At 47.0% G+C, this 19052-nt stretch overlaps 1 protein-coding gene across 1 annotated transcript in view; it reads left to right on the plus strand.

Annotated features, from left to right (window-relative positions):
* BCR (BCR activator of RhoGEF and GTPase) overlaps window positions 1-19052 on the plus strand; it is an 89577-nt gene that overhangs the window by 49573 nt on the left and 20952 nt on the right. The window contains exons 5-10 of the mRNA XM_082203011.1: window positions 1990-2097; window positions 3112-3172; window positions 3316-3368; window positions 4856-4996; window positions 16207-16328; window positions 17386-17554. Of these exons, the coding sequence (XP_082059137.1) occupies window positions 1990-2097; window positions 3112-3172; window positions 3316-3368; window positions 4856-4996; window positions 16207-16328; window positions 17386-17554 (654 nt within the window). The remainder of the gene's footprint in view (window positions 1-1989; window positions 2098-3111; window positions 3173-3315; window positions 3369-4855; window positions 4997-16206; window positions 16329-17385; window positions 17555-19052) is intronic.

The raw sequence follows: 19052 nt of genomic DNA on the forward strand, positions 1-19052 counted from the left end.
TAAAATTAATTAAATCAAATTAAAATCAAATTAATGGCAACCATCAAGCAAAATTTTGTGCAGATTGCCAGAGGAGGGGGTCAGGCTGCGCCCTGACAAAAGGCCTGGTGGAACAGCTCTGTCTTGCAGGCCCTGCGGAAGGATGTCAGGTCCTGCAGGGCCCTAGTCTCTTGTGACAGAGCGTTCCACCAGATTGGAGCCGCGGCCGAGAAGGCCCTGGCTCTAGTTGAGGCCAGCCTAACCTCTCTGAGGCCTTTAGTAGTTCTGCAATGTTCCCCCTGTGTTGCTGAACTATTGTCGTCCGGAGGGGCATACGGTAGTGCAATAAAATGGAATGAAAAATAAACTAGAACATTTGTGGCATAAAAAGCTGCAGGATTTTGGATTGAAGTTGCTGAACATGCAGTGTTTGGAAATGAAGCAATATGTCTGCCTAGAACCATTGCAGAGGTGCAAGCAGTATTGAAAGTGGGATTGCTTATAACTACCCCAATACCTTCATGGGCACAAACAATCAGTGCTTGCTAGCTCAGTTGTTAGAGCACGAGACCCTCGATCTCAGGGTAGCTGGTTTGAGCCCCACATTGAGCAAAAAGATTCCTGTCTCACAAAGTGGTTGGATTAGATGATGCTTGTGGTCCCTTCCAACTCTATGATTCTATAAATGCCCAATGAAAAGGATGCTTGGAGGTACCCTGGATGAAAAGCTGGAAGATGAGCTCCTTCTCCCTCAGTGGAGCACAAATGACATTAGTCACTTTGCTTTCCTGTGCCTTCTCCATGGGTGCTTGCTCTTTGCACTGTGAATTCTCCATACTGAGCAATGGGCAGCAAGCGCAGAGTTCACATTTACTTGAGAGTTCAGACATGCTTGGGATTCGCCCAGCCTTTTCCTGAGCAGGCATGAACTATGGCTGCTATTTACAAGTCAGCAAACGAGATCAGTGCTAAGTCCCAGTGATTAAGAGGGGCTTATTCCAAGGCTTCTGGGTCTGCTGCTATTGCAGCACCACCAAACTGATGGAGAAATTCTTCCCAGTCTCTCTCTCTCTCTCTCTCTCTCTCTCTCTCACACACACACACACACACACACACACCACCATCTTTTTCAGCCATCTTTGTTTTGCCCTCCTCCTGCCTCAATTGTCAACCATGAAGTTCTCCCTGGGCGACTTGGGAGCCTGAGATTCCTTGCAAGGCTCTTGAGATAATAAAATGAAGAGGGTTGTGAACGGAGCAACCACGTACAACATCCTCAACTCCCTGGGCAGGATAAAAAGTAGAATATATTTTTTGAACTGAAAATTATTTTAACTTGTCCACATCTATTTCTCCACTGAGCATGGGATGAGAAGGAAATGAAAACAAGCCATTAAAACAAAAAGCAGCTCCCCATGAATTTTGCAGAGAAATGTCCAAGGCACTTTCTCTCTCCATCTGGGCTTCTCCAAATGCAAGAGAAACAGCAGCTTAAACTGATCCAGCCTCTGTGTTCAGTGCTTTGCTCTTGCGTTCATCCCTCTTGCACTTTTCTCTATGCTAAAAAAGGGGCCTCTGCAGGCGGCTGGTTTTGGGGCAGTGTGAACATCTGCAGTAACTGTGCAGTGAGAGGCAGGGATATCTCTGCTATAGGTGTGTGTCTTCTTTGTACTGCCCTACAGCTGAATCATCTCTGACTGGCAAAGGGGCTGACACAGCCCTACAGTGTTTAACCCACTGGCCAGAATGCAGCGGAGAAAGTGGCCACAGCAGGGTTGGGTCACTGGGTTAATCCAGATGTGGGTAGGCAGCTGACCACCCCCACCCCCCTGCACCCCCTCCCAGTCCTCTCTGGTAGCTGATGTGGGAGGGAGGCGCCTCTGTGCTTTGTGACAGCTCACCATCTTCTGTTCCTTTGGAATCCAGTGCAGCCAGCGGCCCTCTTCTCCCGCAACCCCCCTTCCCCCCACCCCACCGGTGTTTGTTTCATTTTGCATTTGCTTTCTGCAGGCCAGCCAGCTGGGAGTGTACCGGGCCTTCGTGGATAACTATGAGGTTGCCATGGAGACGGCAGAGAAGTGTTGTCAGGCCAACGCTCAGTTCGCAGAAATCTCCGAGGTAACGTTATGATGTTCAGACACGTGCGGCGACTCGTTCTGACTAATGCGCTCAGATGGAGCCCTTGGGATGTCCCTGCAGCACTTGCCCTTCAAAGGTGGTGTGCTCTCTTCCTCTCTCTCTCAGCTCCTGTTCATTTCAGTGGGCGGCTTGCACAGGAGAAGCTTCCAGTCTTGTCAGTTCTGCCCATCTCACGTGCTGCAGCCCTTAATGCGACCCAAGACCTCTCAAGGTTCTTGTCTTGAGGCCACCCCAATTAACCTTTGCAGTGATACGAAGTCTAATTAGGTGATCCCCCTTGCACACTCTGCTGCAGTGGCTTTGAGCTGCTCTGGCACCACCTCCGTGCCATGCAAGGGGCAGGATGGGAGGGTCTGAACTCCTGCAATGAAATTATCATTAGCAAAAGAGAGGTGAACAAGCCCACTTGAGTGGCGAGCATCACCCTCTGTCTGGGAAATGGCAGGCCTTCGTTAGCCTCAAGTGGAGTGACGTGGAGTGGCACTAGAAAGGTGGAGGGTTTCTCAAGTGGAATTGCAATGCTGCTGGGTGTCCTTTGGGAGAGAAGCCATCTTGAGTAAGGTACCTTGTGCAATAGCTTCTTGAGGGTTCTTGCACGTTGGGTCACTCCTGCCTGGCAGTTGTGCCTAGCCTGATGAAAGAAAATCACAGCTTAAGTGGGTGATATCCTTGTTTTCAAGATCATGTCCAAACTGTGCCAGGACACCCCAAACCAGGTACTGCAAATCAAGTGTGGCAGAAGGGCAGAAGAGGGGCGGGGCTTGCCATGTCTTCAGGGGAGCCATAGACACAGCTGTCGAAGGTAGCAAAAAGCACTGTGCAAGGATGGAGTTGACCACTGGACTAGAGTTGTCTTTGCATGGCAAATGCTTGGGTGCCTACTTTGTGTCAACAGAGGGCTTGATTAAGCTAACTAGGGGACAGCTGGCAGTTCCCTGCTGCACTCTGAAGAAAACTTAACCCAGTGGATGTTTTCTTTCTCCCCTTTCATAGAATCTCAAGGCTAGAAGCACCAAGGATTCAAAAGAGCAGACGACGAAAAACTCCTTAGAAAGTAAGTAGTGCACCCACAGACTAGGTTGGCAGAATACTTTCCTTTCTCTTGAGCTGGGCTTTCAGCCCTGCAGTTGTGTGGGTTATATGGGTCTACCAAGCAGTGCTGCTCATGTGGGACCTGTCGTCTTCCTTTCTCCACAGCTCTCCTTTACAAGCCAGTGGACCGAGTCACACGCAGCACCCTTGTACTCCACGTAAGTTGCTTTGAACGGCGATGCTGCCGTCGCTATTGCAGTGAGCAAGCTGGGAATGAGCAGACAGGGAAGCCTTGAGGTTTATATACAATAGGACTCATAATAGTTGCAAACATATGTAGCCAAACAGCCATCTTCCCCCCCCTTTCCCAATGTGTTGATTGACATTGTGGTTTTTTAAAAAAGATAAAGGCAAATCTTCCTTTTCGAATCCTCTTTGGGGGTGTCTGTTTTCAGAGTGGTCTTTGTGTAGGACTACTGCCTTTGCTCAGACCCTCCATGTAGTGCAGGAGGGCCACGATCCAGTCTCCCAGCATTTCCACAGGCAGTCTTGGAGGAAGTGGTTTTTCTTTAACCCTTCTCTCCATTTCACAACACTGTTGCTGCTTGTGCAAAACCACATTTGATTGAAAGAAACAACATTGTGAGATTTGACGCTGGGTCTCCTGTACCATGGTGCGGTTTGTTCCCAGGACAAACTTCAGGAGAAGATGATGCTTTGCTGGCCATTGAATATCGGGAAGCTTTATGAAGATAAATTCCCTTGGAAAAGAGTTGCGTGAAGTACCCTGGAAAATGCCCTTGCTGTGCCCCAGCTTCAGAACTGGGGTGGGGAACATTCAGCTGCTCCTTCATATCTGGGTTTAGCATGTTATCAGCTCAGGTTCCCAGCTGTGCTCTTGCTTACAGCTTAGACCCCCCCCAACCCCTTTGTTTGCCATTAAAAATACAAAGGGGGTATGGGTGTGTATTTAGGGTAGAAATCGGCTGCCCTAAGGACTTGGCTTGGTTTCTTTATTCAAACAAATGTTCAGAGCAAATATAACACAGTACACTACTGGATTATAATACTCAAGCAGCTTAAAATTACCCCATGCCTACATAAACCTGGAAGCCAGACAAAACTGGGAGGTCTTTGTTGCTTTTTCTGAAAAGTCCCTGGATTTTGACAGGTTCTGCTGGGAAGGAAGGCACTCAGCTCCCATTAAAGTCTCTCCTCTTCCACATCTGCCACAAGCCACTTGCTCCTCACAGCCCTCTGTGACCTTCCTACCCACCTGCTGCCTCAATCTCTCCAGTGCCCCATACACTCCCGTGAGTTGTGTTCCTTCAGTTCCACCATGCCCAGCCTCCTTTCAAAGGTCTCTTGCTCCCCCAGATGACCCTAACCTTTGCTACCGCTTAGTCTTGAAACAGCCTACCCTTTTTCTTCCTTCCTTCCTGATAAATGTTGAGTTGTTGCCTCCCTGGAACGGGGCCCTGTCTTCTTTTGCTTATGTTGCTTGGTAAAGATCCATCTGCAGTAACAGGACTGTAACTAGTGGTGGTAATGAAAGATAAAGTGGTGGCTGGAAGATAAAACTGCTGCCGCTAAGGTGAGCCTGTGTGGCTCTCCTGCTGGGGCCTAGGAAGGCCTGTTGATATGAAGCTCCTTGTATTTCCAGCTGCCATTCTCTGAACTTTTTCTCTTCCTCTTGGCGGTGCAGGATCTACTGAAGCATACTCCATCAAGCCACCCTGACTACCCTCTTCTTCAGGATGCCCTCCGCATCTCCCAGAACTTCCTGTCTAGTATCAATGAGGAGATCACACCCAGGAGACAATCCATGACAGTCCAAAAGGGAGAGGTGAGTGCTCCAGTCCCGCTGGCACCTTTTGGGGTGCGGTGTTCTTATGTAGGGGTGGCACCCACGTGCATCCACACACAACAGTTTTCTTTCTTTATGCCCCCAGTACTGGCTGCAAGAGAATATGTGTCTGTGAGGGTGCGGGGTGGGGGCTCAACCAGCATTTGGGAAGGGAATTGGACTAGTCCTGGTGACGGGAATGGAACCTTGAGGGCAGCCTTCCCTAACCTGGTGCCCTACAAATATTTTGGACTACATTTCCCACTGGCTGGAGCTGATGGGAGTCTCTCTAAGCCCTTCCTGGAGATCCCAGGGATTGAACCTGGAACCTTCTGCATGCAAAGGATGTGCTCTGCCACTGAGCTATCACTCTTCCTCACTGTCATCACATTGTCCCCTCTAAGAAGTAGTATGCTGAACTAAAAGAATTCTCTTTTGTCTCACCTAGCAGGGTTCTTCTTAGGTTCTAACCTTAGGTGGCCTTTTTTGCTGCCTTCATCATCACCAGGCCTAAAATAATGTCCAGTGAAAATTCTCCCAGGTGCTTTCAGACAAACTTCCATTTTCAGTCATTTCTACACCCATCTTTTGGCTGATTTAGTTCTTGAGGGACCTCCAGGTGGGAGTGGAGGGATGTCCAAAGTGTTTCCCTACTGAATGGGCTCTTGCTCATTCAAAATAACTATTGGAGCTTCATGTTTTGGACTGGATCTAGACTGGAGGGTACTTGGGTAGACGGGAGGTTCAGCCTTCAGAGCCTCTGGGTAGTGTTTGTGCAGTTAAACCCCAGAGATCCGGGTTCCAGTCTTGGCTCAGTTAGAGAGGCTCTAGGCAAGTCGCTGTGTCTCCACTATCTGTGAAATCTTGTGTATTAATGACCCGACATCGTGCAAGCTGTATCCGTGTAAATAGTGATTAATAATGGAAAGCTAGAGGCCATAGAAGGTTGCATTAAATGGGATGCTAATTGAACTGCAGCTGAAAATGCTGGCTGGAAGGGCTCTCATGTGGGAGGAGAGGGAGCCTGTTTATCTGCTAGTGTCTCAGGGTAGCATACCAGCTTTGAAGGGAGCCCTGTAGCATCCTAATGAGGTGAGGGCCAAGGCTGACTGGGAGAGAAGGGGAGGTGTTTGTATTCTCTGTGGTGAGCTGCTTCTTTGTCATTATTTACAACACTAGTAACATCAGTGTGCCTTGAAGGGTGTGCTCTCGCTCTCTTGCTCTCTCACGTATGGAGGGTGGGCACTAGTCCTCAAAATGAGATAATTTATTTCCATGTTGCTGCAAAGCCTTCCCCCCCCCCCAATTTTGCTTCCCCATCTGGCCCCCCTGTTGCTCCTCTCCCTTTTAATCTCTGCAACTGGAGCGCATTGCTCTGCTCAGCCTTTCTGCGCTGCTGCGGGGCTACAATGGGGAGCAAGGCCCGCTTCCTTTCTCGCCAGCGCTGCTTTTGCTTTCCTCTCCTTGGTGCTTTTTGAGCTGAGGGAAGCAGCCCTTCTGGTGCTTAATCTCTCCAGCAATGGCCTGCTCATTGCGGCCAGGATGCGGGTGGGTGGCAGTGCAGGCCTACAGAGCATTGTGTCCACTCAGTGCCATCCAGTGGCGAGAGGCCTTGTGGCTGAAACAGAAATAGAGAAGAAGCTCATTTACAGGTATAGAAAAATCTTCAGAAAAACCAAGGCAGCTGCCCAAGCAGAGGTGGCACCCATTGCATTAGGACAGAATTCTTCATCATGGAAAATGCTTAAGGCTTCTTAGTAAAACCTGCTGGGGAAGGCTTTCCTTTGCGGATCATAGAATTGTAGAGTTGGAAGGGACCCTGCGGATCGTCTGGTCCAACCACCTGCAATGCAGGAATCTTAGCTAAAGCATCCATGACAGGTGGCCATCCAACCTCTGCTTAGAAACCTCCAACGAAGGAGAGTCCACCATGTCCCTGTTCCACTGTCGAAGTTCTTCCTGATGTATTGTGGGAATCTCCTTTCTCATAACTTGAATCTGTTGGTTCAGGTCCCAACCTCTGGAGCAGGAGAAAACAAACTTGACCCCCTCCATGTGACGGCCCTTTAGATCTTTGAAGATGGCTACCATATCTCCTCTCCGTTCCTCTTTTCCAAGCTAAACATACCTAACTTCCTCATTAGGTTTTCACCCCGATAAGGTTTACTTGGAAGGCATTAGAAACCAATACTTATTGGTTTGTTTTTCCGAAATATCCTGCCCATGTTGGTAACAATTCATTTTGTATATCGTGAGTAGTTGATAGTCCAAGCAATTAGGCACATTAGTAAACCAGCAAAACTGTTCTGGGCACCACGCACAGTGCAATTAACTGCACACAGAACACTTCTGTCAAACCTAATTTCAGCAGAAGGAGGGAGCCTTTTGGAGACCAGAGAAAGCCCTCTGTGGGCACATGTGTGCCCAAATTGGCAACTGCTAGCTTACATCAGGATTCTACAGCTGCGGGTAGTTGTGAAAGCACCCAGGCTGACTTGCATGGACACCTTTCCACTGGGAGCATGTGCTTTGCAGATGGGTCACTTACGTGGTTCCTAGCCATTATAGCTATGCTGTGTCTCCACTGTTGGGAGTCAGCAATGCTTCTGAATCCCAGTTGCTGAAAACCACAGGAGAGGAGTGTGCTCTGGTACCCAGGTCCTGCTTGCAGGATTCCCCCTGGGGAATCTGGTTGGCCACTGTGAGAACAGGATGCTGAACTAAAAATGTGTCCCAGAGGTGTCCTCTTCGGCTCAATCCAGCAGGCTTATGTTCCCTTGCATGTGCCGGAACTTGTGCAGTTGTCTTTTTCAGTGAGGTGATGGAGTCCCACAGTGATCTGCCTGCTTTGCAGGTGGAGGCAAGAGGTGTGTGGGGGGGTCTGATTGGGATGCTACAGCTGGGTTGGATATTGAACTGGCTTGTTCTTAGTGCTTCCTTTGGTCAGATTTACTTAGATACTTTTTTAGTTTGTACAACCTGATTGCAATATATAAATTTAAAAATTGAGGCAGCTTACAAAAGAATATTGAATATCTACATATACAATAAAGCAGGGCTTTTCTGAACCTGCTGAGTTTTCTGTGCAAAAGCAAGCTGGGGGGAGGCAGGGAGTGGCTGCACAGTCCATTTAAAAAATGCTAAGGAGCCCAAATATTTCCTTTTGAACTTTGAACTTCTCATTCTCTGCACTGCAAGCAGAATCAGGAAGGAATCTGCACCCTCTCAGTGTGTTATCGGAACAGTCAGACCTCTCCTTTCCCAGTGCTACAGCAGCTTCATTTTTGGATTCTTCAAAATCTATTGTGTTCTGTCTGTCTCTGACAGCTCTTTGGCCCTGCTCTGGGAGCCCAGTATGAAAGCTGCACTCTGCATATGCTCATTAAGTCTTCTTCATGATTTATGTTCAAAGACAAAGTCTTGGCCTTGAAAAGAGGCTTCCAGGCCCTGAAGGTTGCTGGAAATCCCTGGAGGGTAGTCTGCTCTTGTGCTCAAATCCTGCTTGCTGGCATCTGGTTGGCTAGTGTGAGAACAGGAAGCTGGACTAGATGGGCATTGGCCTGATCCACCAGGCTTTTCTTACGTTCTTATGAAGCTGTCTTCTTTCAGTGAATGGCTGCTCTTTGAGAGGCAGGAGGGACGGGCTTATTCGTCTACATTTTGGAGGATGTTTTCATGTCAGACAGGGGACTTCAAGACATCCCCACCCTCGCTGCAGGTGGGACCCAGTGCTTATTTCCTTTCCCCAACCTTACTTTTTCTGGCTTCAAAGTCTCTCCTGGAAATGGGGCTTACCATTGTCCTTGTGCGAGTGGAAAGGCTAAATGCAGAGCTGCTGAGAACCATGTTCAGGAGCAGCGGACTGGCGATGAAACTGCACAGCCATGCCTACCAGTTTAAAAAGCAGCACTTTTAAGGAGGGCTGGTGTCTTGCCAGTACTTTCTAGATGGGGTGTGGCTTACAGTCAGCCTCCTGCAACCCTCGCTGCTGAGCAAGTGGAGGCTGCATCTTCGTGGGAGCTTGAATGGAACCTTCTTGTTTGCTGGCTGGCATTGTGGGCGCCCAGTAGGTCTCCTACGGATGTTCTGGGACTTACCAGGGAGTTTGCCTCTCCTCCCCCAGCGTCCCAGGAGCGAGTCAGCAAGGCCTTTTCCTTCCTCTCTGTGTGACGTGCTGAAACCCTCTCCTCCCTCCCTCCTGGCAAGATGAGTCACGGCAGTCAAGAAGGCATGACCCCAACACTGCCTCACAGGCTGACCGTTTGCCAGGAGCGGGAAGTCTTGATTGTTCTGATACTGCTATCTCCTCCTCCTCCTCGAGTCACCAGAGCATGCTCATTTCCTTACCCCAGTGCTCCAGGCCCTGCAAAGAAGCACAAATGGGAGATAGAAGCCGGCCTGAGGATAGCCCTGAACCACAGAGGGGATATTCCCCTGGCTCATTCCCTTGCCCTCAAATTGGCCACAATCCAACACAAGAATTGCTGTTACCAGGCTGTCTTCTGCTTCCACCTTGGCCTGATAGTGATTTTGTGATTCAAGGACCCACCACCCGCTTGGGGATAAGAAAGACACATGGACACAGTATATTAGGTTAATGAGCTAAAAAAGGCCACAACTTTATTGATTACAGCATGTGAGAGGTATTGGCTTAGGCATTGGATAAAACAACAGAGCGTGACTTCACCCCCTCAGGGAGGGGTGAGTCTAACAAGGGTTAACCACCAGTGGGAGGAGCCTGTTGATGCAAATACAACTGAAAGCTCCCCCTGATGTCACCGGGGGTCGTGCCATGGCCCTTGCCACCAGCAAGGGCGTCGGACAGGATCCACGACCGCTGGATTCCTTTACCGGAATACCCATAAAGTGGAGGGGTAAGCGATGGCCGCACCCTGCCCTCCAATACAAAAACATATTCCAATGCCTAACCGCCAATACCTAAAAGTTGTGACGATTTGCTACGAGGTAGGCGAAAAACCAAATGGCCGGTGCCAATTTGCCAGTTGGAAAAAAATTCCTACCAGGCCCCTTGGACAACCAAGGCAACCAACCGCAGGTCCATAGCAATGTCAAGAACCAAGCAATGAACTAAAATCCGATGAAAACCAGCAGCGGAATGAAAGGGAAGTGCTGCCGCGGCCACATGTGAGTGGTAAAACCCCGCCCCCAAGCCTCCACCTGATTGGCTGGCTACCTGGGGGCATGGCGCAGCATCCAGGCCAGCTGGGCAGGGACTGGAACACCCCCCGCCAATGCGGGAAACGGCTTCTGCTCACAACTCCTCCCCTCTGTAAGGAGGAGAGGCTTTGCCTAATGAGGGAGCCATCCTGGGTTGTTCCCCCTCACCTCTTTCACGCTTACAAACTTACTCAGCTTCCTGCATGTAGGAGCCAACCTGAGTCCAGGTGGCCAGTTGTGCCAGGTGGCTGCATAGGTCTAAATCATGGCTTGCCACATTCTGGAAAATATCAGCAAGGAGGGCTATGGAGAACAAGTGCCTGGATACCTATGGAAGCATCCATGCATCCAGTCCCGCATGCTATATTCTGCTGAAGACCTTGCCTTAGATGTGTGTGTTGGCCCAGAGAATGACTGCGAAAGCACAGCAGACCATTACTCTAGTTGTCTTGTGTTGGTGATGGGCAGAAAGCACAGCTGACCTTGCTCTGTAGGCACCTGGCAACACACCAAACCATCCTCTCCAAGGGCAACTCTCTTATTTCCAAGCAGCCACAATGGAAAGGGGCGGGAGCAGCTGGGGATTGTCAGCATTGCTGCAGCGAGTGCCGTCGAAGCACAAGAACGCATTTGCACCTCAAGATGAAAATCTGGTTGGCAGCGTGGGCTTGTTTGCCATGCCCCAAAGGAGCGGAGCTTATTTGCTGTCTCCTCCATATTCATCTGCTCCTTAAAAATATTAAATGAGGGCTTTGGACTGCCAAAGAGGGGCCTTGCTTTATGGCCCTCTGCGACTGAATCCTCCCCTTCCTCAGAAGTTGACTGCAAAGCTCACCCGTGTGTATTCATCTGGCATCTTTAGTTCTACAGTCCTTGGGGGGGAAATGAGCGCACATGGATGGCAAAGACATTAATGCAGGCTGGCATCTCGGAAGGATCTGAGTAGCAAGGGAAGCATGGAGGCCCCTCCAAAATGGATTCTGCTTGTCCTTGACAGGGATGGAGACTGGAATGGTTTGCTAGCAAGCAGCTCCTAACCCTGACTGGACTCGGCCTTTTGTAAAAATACCGTATTTTTTGCTCTATAAGACTCACTTTTTCCCTCCTAAAAAGTAAGGGGAAACGTGTGTGTGTCTTATGGAGTAAATGCAGGCTGCACAGCTATCCCAGAAGCCAGAACAGCAAGAGGGATCGCTGCTTTCGCTGTGCAGCGATCCCTCTTGTTTTTCTGGCTTCTGAGATTCAGAATATTTTTTTCTTGTTTTCCTCCTCCAAAAACTAGGTGCGTCTTATGGTCTGGTGCATCTTATAGAGCGAAAAATACGGTACTTTAAGATGAGTCAGCCACAGGAGAGCCCAAGAAAGTTGTGGTAGCTTCAGTACAAACTGTTATGTTGGAATAGACCCAGATCCAAAACATTTACTGTGGACCTGTATCAGAACAATTATGTCCCGATATGGAATGGAATTAAGAAAGATCTGAAAGGATGGGGAAGATTAAAATTATCCTTTTGGGGCAGAATAGCAATGATCAAGATGAGCGTGCTACCCAAATTATTATTTTTATTTCAGACGATCCCAATATTAAGAGGAGGAAAAAATTTTAAGGAATGGCAAAGATCGATCTCAAGATACATCTGGCAGGGCAAAAAAATGAGAATTAAATATAAATTGCTAACGGATGCAAAAGAAAGAGGAGGATTTGCCCTGCCAGATTTGAAGTTATATTGTCTTTGCTGGATAAGAGAATGGATAAAGCTTAAAAACACAAAACTACTGGATTTAGAAGGATTCGATAATAGATTCGGGTGGCACGCCTATCTATGGCAAGAGGGAAAAAAGGGTCATAAATCGTTTGAAAACCATATATTCCGAAGATCGTTAATCGAAGTTTGGGACAGATATAAAAATATATTAGAAAGGGGGGTGCCACATTGGTTATCCCCTTTAGAGGTGATGGGAGTTAAGAAACTCAATATGAGAAATAATTGGATCACATATGGAGATTTGGTAATTAAAGAAGGGGATAAATGGAAAGTAAAACCATACGAACAAGTGAAAGAACATGTATTTGACTGGTTGCACTACCTGCAGATATGTTTAAAAAGGAAGTGAAAGAAAAAGGGTATGAGGAAAAGGAGTCGAGGTTTCAAACAGAAATTGTCACTAACGATTGTAAAATTATATCTAAAATGTACAAAATCCTATTGGAATGGCACACGATGGATGAGGAGGTGAAAGAGGTAATGATTCGGTGGGCCAGAGATTTAGGGTACAGTATAGAGCTGGAAGAATGGCAAAAAATATGGAATCAAAATCTGAAATTCACAGCATGTATAACATTAAAAGAAAACGCCATGAAGATGGTATATAGATGGTATATAACACCGGCTAAGTTGGCTAAAATGTATAAGACCTGTAATAAATGCTGGAGATGTAGAGAGAAAGAGGGCACATTTATGCATATGTGGTGGGAATGTGAGAAAGTGAAGGGGTTCTGGGGAAAAATATATAATGAGGTAAGGAAAATGCTGAAATACAGCTTTGTAAAGAAACCAGAGACCTTCCTACTAGGGATAACCAGAAAGGAGATAAATAGGAGGGATTTTAAACTCTTCCAGTATGCAACAACTGCCGCGAGAACACTAATAGCTCAAAGGTGGAAACAAGAACAAGTACCGACTCTGGACGAATGGAGAAGTAAATTAATCGATTATGCAGAATTGGACAAACTAACGGGGAAAATCAGACTTCAAAGAGGTCATAAGTTTTTGGAGGACTGGGGAAAATTTAGAGAGTATTTGAAAACCATATGTGAGGAGAATACAACACTAGTGTGCTTTAAAGAAGCTTTGTGAAAATTAAGGAATATCGCAAGAATGTAAATAAGGATACAAAATTTTTATCTAAAGGTGATATTATTATTAAGGAATGTGTAAATAGGACAATCATTTTGGATGACTGCCAGAGGAGTGGAGGGAGGTTCAACAAACTAAAATATGTGATGTCGAAAATGGAATGATGGAAGTTTTCATAGAAAATGTAATAAAAGCAAACAAGAATGTGTAAATAAGAATAAACGTGCACTGAAATGCTCAAAAAAAAAATGTAATAAAAAATATTATATAAAAAAAAACATTTGCTGTGGAAACTCTAGAGAAGAAGCTCCTGCATTAGATCTTCTGTCTTTGATACCTGAAGAATCGTTGTTCTGTGAGAATAATTCCCACTGAAACAAAAATAGTGGGGAATCTGCAACTTTTCACAAATAGGAGAGAATCTTAGAGGAAATCTGAATTACTGGCTCGAGAAAATATGTACAGATGGTGCTGTTTATATATTTGCTAATAAGGAGTGCGCTGTGAGTTGAGTTTGCAAACGACATCTGTTCTAAATGGATCTATACCCCTTAGCAGGGCTGTGTGCAATAAGAAAGCCACGGAGAACCTTTTAGTTAGCATATCCTTCCCTCCAATGACTAGTCAGCATTCTGTACCAGATACCAATATTTACATTTGCTAATAAATTGCCATGTTTCTCTTTACCCAGCCTCTTCTGCTTTGCGCTGGTGGTAGATCTGGATACCTGCAATATTTATATTTGCCAATAAATGAGGGATCCCCTTCCTTATCTCTTCTTTGTCCTAATAGCACTTCATAGCATCCTGAAACCTTTATGTCCCTTAGAGAGGCTAACCCAGTGACACTTGCAGAGCTCCAGTCTGCAGACAGACTTTTGGAGGGCAGGCTTTTGGAGGAAAAAAATTCTTGCTTTTTTTTTTTGCCTCTCTTGACATCCAGCCTGGAGAAGAACTTTCTAGAGTACTCTAATGCTTGCTTATAGCCTTGTAATGTTCTTGTGAATCCTAATAAAATGTATTGCCCTGCACTGGCTTTGAGCTGCTAGTATAGTCAAAGCCATTTGGTTAAAAAGGGTAAGAGTTTTTGCCAGTTTGTGAAGTTGGAGAATAGTTTTATGCTGCCCTCTGCTGGCCTTGTAGTAAACTCACTGTAAAACAGTTGCAGATAATATTTGCTTTTATGAAGAAACTAGGAGTAGGTGCCTAGTTGTACCTCCTTTCTGGAAGAAAACAGAAATAACTTGGTTTTGGACAAATCCTTGGAGATAGTAGATGCTAACTCTATAATTAGCCACATACCTATCCAATAAGTTTTTTCAGAAGGGCAGAAAATGTGGGCTTCACCAAACCACACTAGCAGCAAAATGAATAATCTCTGGACACTGGAATTCCCAAGCCACACTGGGTATTGCAGGCTTCGTGTAGGAGGCCCTGCAGCTGGCAACACATGAGAAAGTAAGTCCTGTTCCAACAAGATACAAAAAGAAATAGGCTTTCAGGGAGTTTGGAGATCTTCCAGAAGGCCTGTCCACATATGTAGACAGAGACTATGACAGCTGCTGTTCATTGAGCATTCATTCTTAAAATGTTTGTACTGAGGTTATATGACATTATGCCGAGTGATTGTTGTACTGCTTGTTCCAGTGCATTTTCCAGTTACTCTCCTTACTGCAAAAGTCTGATTTTTTAAAAACAAAACCCAACAGCAACAGTTTTGTTGCATAAGGGTGCTGAACACAGTTTAATTGTGCAGCCTAAATTTGCTTATAATTTTTTAAATTTTGTCAAATAATGACTTGTCTCAGTTCTTGGGACCCTTTGCCAAATGACACCTTCAATGGAGTCTGGAGACACAATGCAAAATCTAGAACCATTCAAACCTGCCTTTTGCTTTCACTGTTAATGGCCCACCATATTCTCATGAGTCCCTTTGTGGAACTGTTGGGTTGGTATTGAAGGCCAGCCATTGTAAACTCTTTAAACTAGCTGAGAGCTTTGGTCTATTATGCTGGTGCTGCAGTGCCCCAAGGTTTATTTTATTTGCTGTTTTCTTTGTTGTTGTGTTTTATATTCTCTTCATCTTGTGTAACTTGAAAATATGAGCAAAACACTTGCCTTCTATTCATTTGCTTTTTTACCATTACTTACCTACTTAAATCCTTATTGGACTAATTAATTACTATATATTTTATCATTCACGTCTTGATAAATGGTTGAAAGGCAGATAGATATAAGGCTATCACTATAAAAGAGGTTAGTAGATCTGGGGAGGAACCATAGGGGGCGGTTAGGGAAGGGAATTGTTTAAAGCTTGTGAAAGCCATTATTATCATCATCATCATCTAAAGAGAAGGACAAAGCTAGCAATGCAAGGAAGTTGCAAGTTACAAGGCAGATTCCCTCCTGAAGTTGCCTGTCCTTGAATGAATTCTGACACAAACGTTGTGGTTGCCACATGGAAATGCTTCAAAATAACAGTAGCTGTTCATGGGAACAGTATTCCTTGCCAGCTGCTTAGCGTCATGCGGAGGGTCTGTGCAAGCCAGTATCTGCCAGCGAGGTGCCACCCTGGCATCAGAGGTTCTCACCATGTGACTGGGCTGGAAAACATAAGCCACCTTGTGCTTTGTCAGACCCACTCAACTGCATGGACCAGTTCCCCAATTACATCCAGTTGCCTCCAACTTCTACCCTGTGCTGAATCCTTCCTTGGTCTGATCCTGTAGCACCCTATCACATCTTTTCTCCTCCAGTTCCCCAGCACCTTTCTTTCATAGGAACATAGGAAGCTGTCTAATGCATAGTCAGGCCATTGGTCCATTTACCTTAGTATTGTATACACTGACTGGCAGTGCCTCTCCTGGGTTTCAGACGGGGCAATTCCCAGCCCTATGGGGAAATGTTGGGGATTGAACCTGGGACCTTCTGCGTGCAAGGCAGATGCTCTACCACTGAGCTATGGTCATTCCCATGGGACACCAACTTTTGTCCATGGGCCTTCCTCACTACAGCAAGTCTAGGGAGCTTGTCAGTGGGCCTCTGCTGGGGTATTGTGGGGAGGGCCCCATAGCTGATGCCCAGGCAGGCCAGCTCTTGATGCTGGCCTTGGCAGTGGCCAACATCTGTCACTTGTTCCAGTCTCCATTTCTGACCCTTCCTTTTTTTTTGGCAGCACCGTCAGCTCATGAAGGACAGTTTCATGGTGGAGCTGGTCGAGGGAGCCCGTAAGCTGCGCCATGTTTTCCTCTTCACCGACCTGTTCCTGTGTGCCAAGCTCAAGAAGCAGATTGGAGGGTGAGGCTCTCCTGGGTGGGCCCCATGTGAAGGACCATGTGTATACATTGCATAAGGGAGTGGGGAGGAAAATATATAAGAAGAGCTGGGCAACTGCCAGGTGCAACAGAGGCAAAGGACCAAACTGGAGCAGAAGTGGTCCTCCCAATGGAGAGCCCAGGCCTCGTTCTTCTCCAGCTCAGATGCCTCTGAACATGTGCAGGGTGGCTTTCCATTACCTCTGAGAAACTGCAGACAACCAGATTAGGAGGGAGGACTTTCACTTAAGAGGGTGCAACTGCCAAGCATGTTTGAGCTCCTCTCTTTGGTTTGGAACCTCCCAGATTGATTACTGTCTTTGCTGCTGCATAGGGGCCTTCCCTTGGAAGTTGGAGCTGGTGGTAGTATACCATATATGGTGGTAATACACCATATAGCGGAAAGAGCATACAGTCGTACCTTGGTTTTCGAACAGCTTAGTTCTCGAATGTTTTGGCTCCTGAATGTTGCAAACCTGGAAGTGACTGTTTGCGAACTATTTTTGAAAGCCGAATGTCCGACTGGCCTTCCAAGGCTTCTGATTGGCTGCAGGAGCTTCCTGCAGCCAATCTGAAGCCGTGCTTTGGTTTTCAAATGTTTCGGAAGTCAAACGGACTTCTGGAACGGATTCTGTTCGACTTCCAAGGCACGACTGTATATGTCAGTCAGAGAGCCATGCACCTCCTCACACTGGCCACTTCCATGGAAACCAAGTTTATTTCCTTGTATTTCAACACATTTTTCCTGACTCGGGTGTTAGCATTCATCTCAGGAAAATGAACATGCGAAAGGCTTCTAAAGGCCAGATGAGTTTTACAGCTTTCTGGAAGGTGTTTAGGCAAGTTGTCAAAAGGAAAGATTCCTTTTATAGTATTGGCCTGTAACGTTGCATAAGGCATAAGGCAGGGAGCGGATTACCCTGGCTAAACTTTGGGGCTGCTTCAGGGAGGAGGACATCGTCCTGCAATTCTGTGGGGGCTAAGCTGCTTAAGGGGAGCAGAGGGGCAAGCTGGCTAACACTGTGCTTTCCTACTTGCAGGAAAAGCCAGCAGTATGACTGCAAATGGTACATTCCACTCTCAGACCTCAGCTTTCAAATGGTGGACGATTCAGAGGCAGTGCCGAACATCTCCCTTGTGCCAGATGAGGAGCTGGATGCTATGAAGATCAAGATTTCTCAACTGAAGAGTGACATCCAACGGGAAAAAGTAAAAGCAGAGGGGAGGAGGAGAATAAGAAATACGAATAGTGCTTGGCAGTTTTATCTGTTTTCAATGATATATTAACAGCCTTTCCAACAGCCTCTGTAAGAGGTGTAGAATGAGAGGTACTGATTCGCCTCATTGTGTGGCTTTGTAGGGATTTGAACTATGAACTTAAGTTTCATAGCCAGTGTGCTACTCATTGGCTCACGTTTATGCCTCCCCCACCGCTTTTCAGGGAGCAGCTGGCAGTACTGTTACCCCGCCACCAATTGCTCGGCTAAGCATTCCTGCAACAAAACAGCCTTCCCAGTCCTGCTTGGGTTGTGCTCAGCCCAGTCAGCTGGTATGAAGAGCCCATTCCTGAACTGTACCAAAGGCAATATAGTGTGAGAGGCTTTCTGCTGTAGGAAAGATTGGCTACACTTTGAGCCAAACTCAGAATTAGGGATGGTCCACTTCGAGCATCCAGAACTGTTTAGCTGCTGCCTCGAGTTCACATCCTTCTCACCAAATGGCTAAGTGGTGGTGGTGCTAGTAGCAGTGGCAAGAGCAGGCAATGATGAGCGTGGAGCTCTCACTGGGGGTATCTTTCATTCCTTCCCTAGCACCCATGTGAGTGAGGGCTGCTATGGCTGCCAGAGGAGTCCCTTTCACATGTTTGTTGGGCTCCTCATTCCAGAAGCCCTGAGATGGGCAGTTTCCAGGCTGTATTGTAGGAGCAGAGTTCTGGGTTAAGGATGTAGGTGAGGGTCACGTGGGCAGGAAGCATAATGCCAGATAGAGCATAAAGGTAAAGGTAATAGGACCCCTGACCATTAGGTCCAGTCGTGGCCAACTCTGGGGTTGCAGTGTTCATCTCGCTTTATTGGCCGAGGGAGCCGGCATGCAGCTTCCGGGTCATGTGGCCAGCATGACCAAGCCGCTTCTGGCAAACCAAAGCAGTGCACGGAAACGCCGTTCACCTTCCCCCCAGAGCGGTTCCTATTTATCTACTTGCACTTTGACGTGCTTTCGAACTGCTGGGTTGGCAGGAGCAGGGACGGAGCAACGGGAGCTCACACCGCCGCGGGGATTCAAACCGCCGACCTTCTGATCAGCAAGTCCTAGGCTCTGTGGTTTAACCCACAGCGCCACCCGAGTCCCAGATAGAGCATAGGCACTATTATTATTATTATTATTAAGCTTGTTAATTGCTTTATACAATTAACTCAGCGCAACTTACAAATGGCAAAAGGCGCAATAAAACATATGAAAAACAAAATAATTAAAAGGTAATCAAGCCATGAAAACAATCCCTGCAACCCCTAAGAGAAGTCACACTACCCTAAAGAGCCCCCAAAGGAATGCTGCCAAGAGCTGCAAAGGAAAACGCAGACTCAAACAGAAGAGAAACATCTTTGCATGGTGCCGAAAATATGTCTGTGGCAGTGCTAGGCAAACCTCCCTGGGAAGAGAATCTGATAGGGGGCTACTACTGAAAAGGCCCATTGCTTTGTTTGGC

Source organism: Podarcis vaucheri (genome assembly GCF_965113315.1).
Source record: "Podarcis vaucheri genome assembly, chromosome: 16".
NCBI classification, from domain to species: Eukaryota; Metazoa; Chordata; class Lepidosauria; order Squamata; family Lacertidae; genus Podarcis; species Podarcis vaucheri.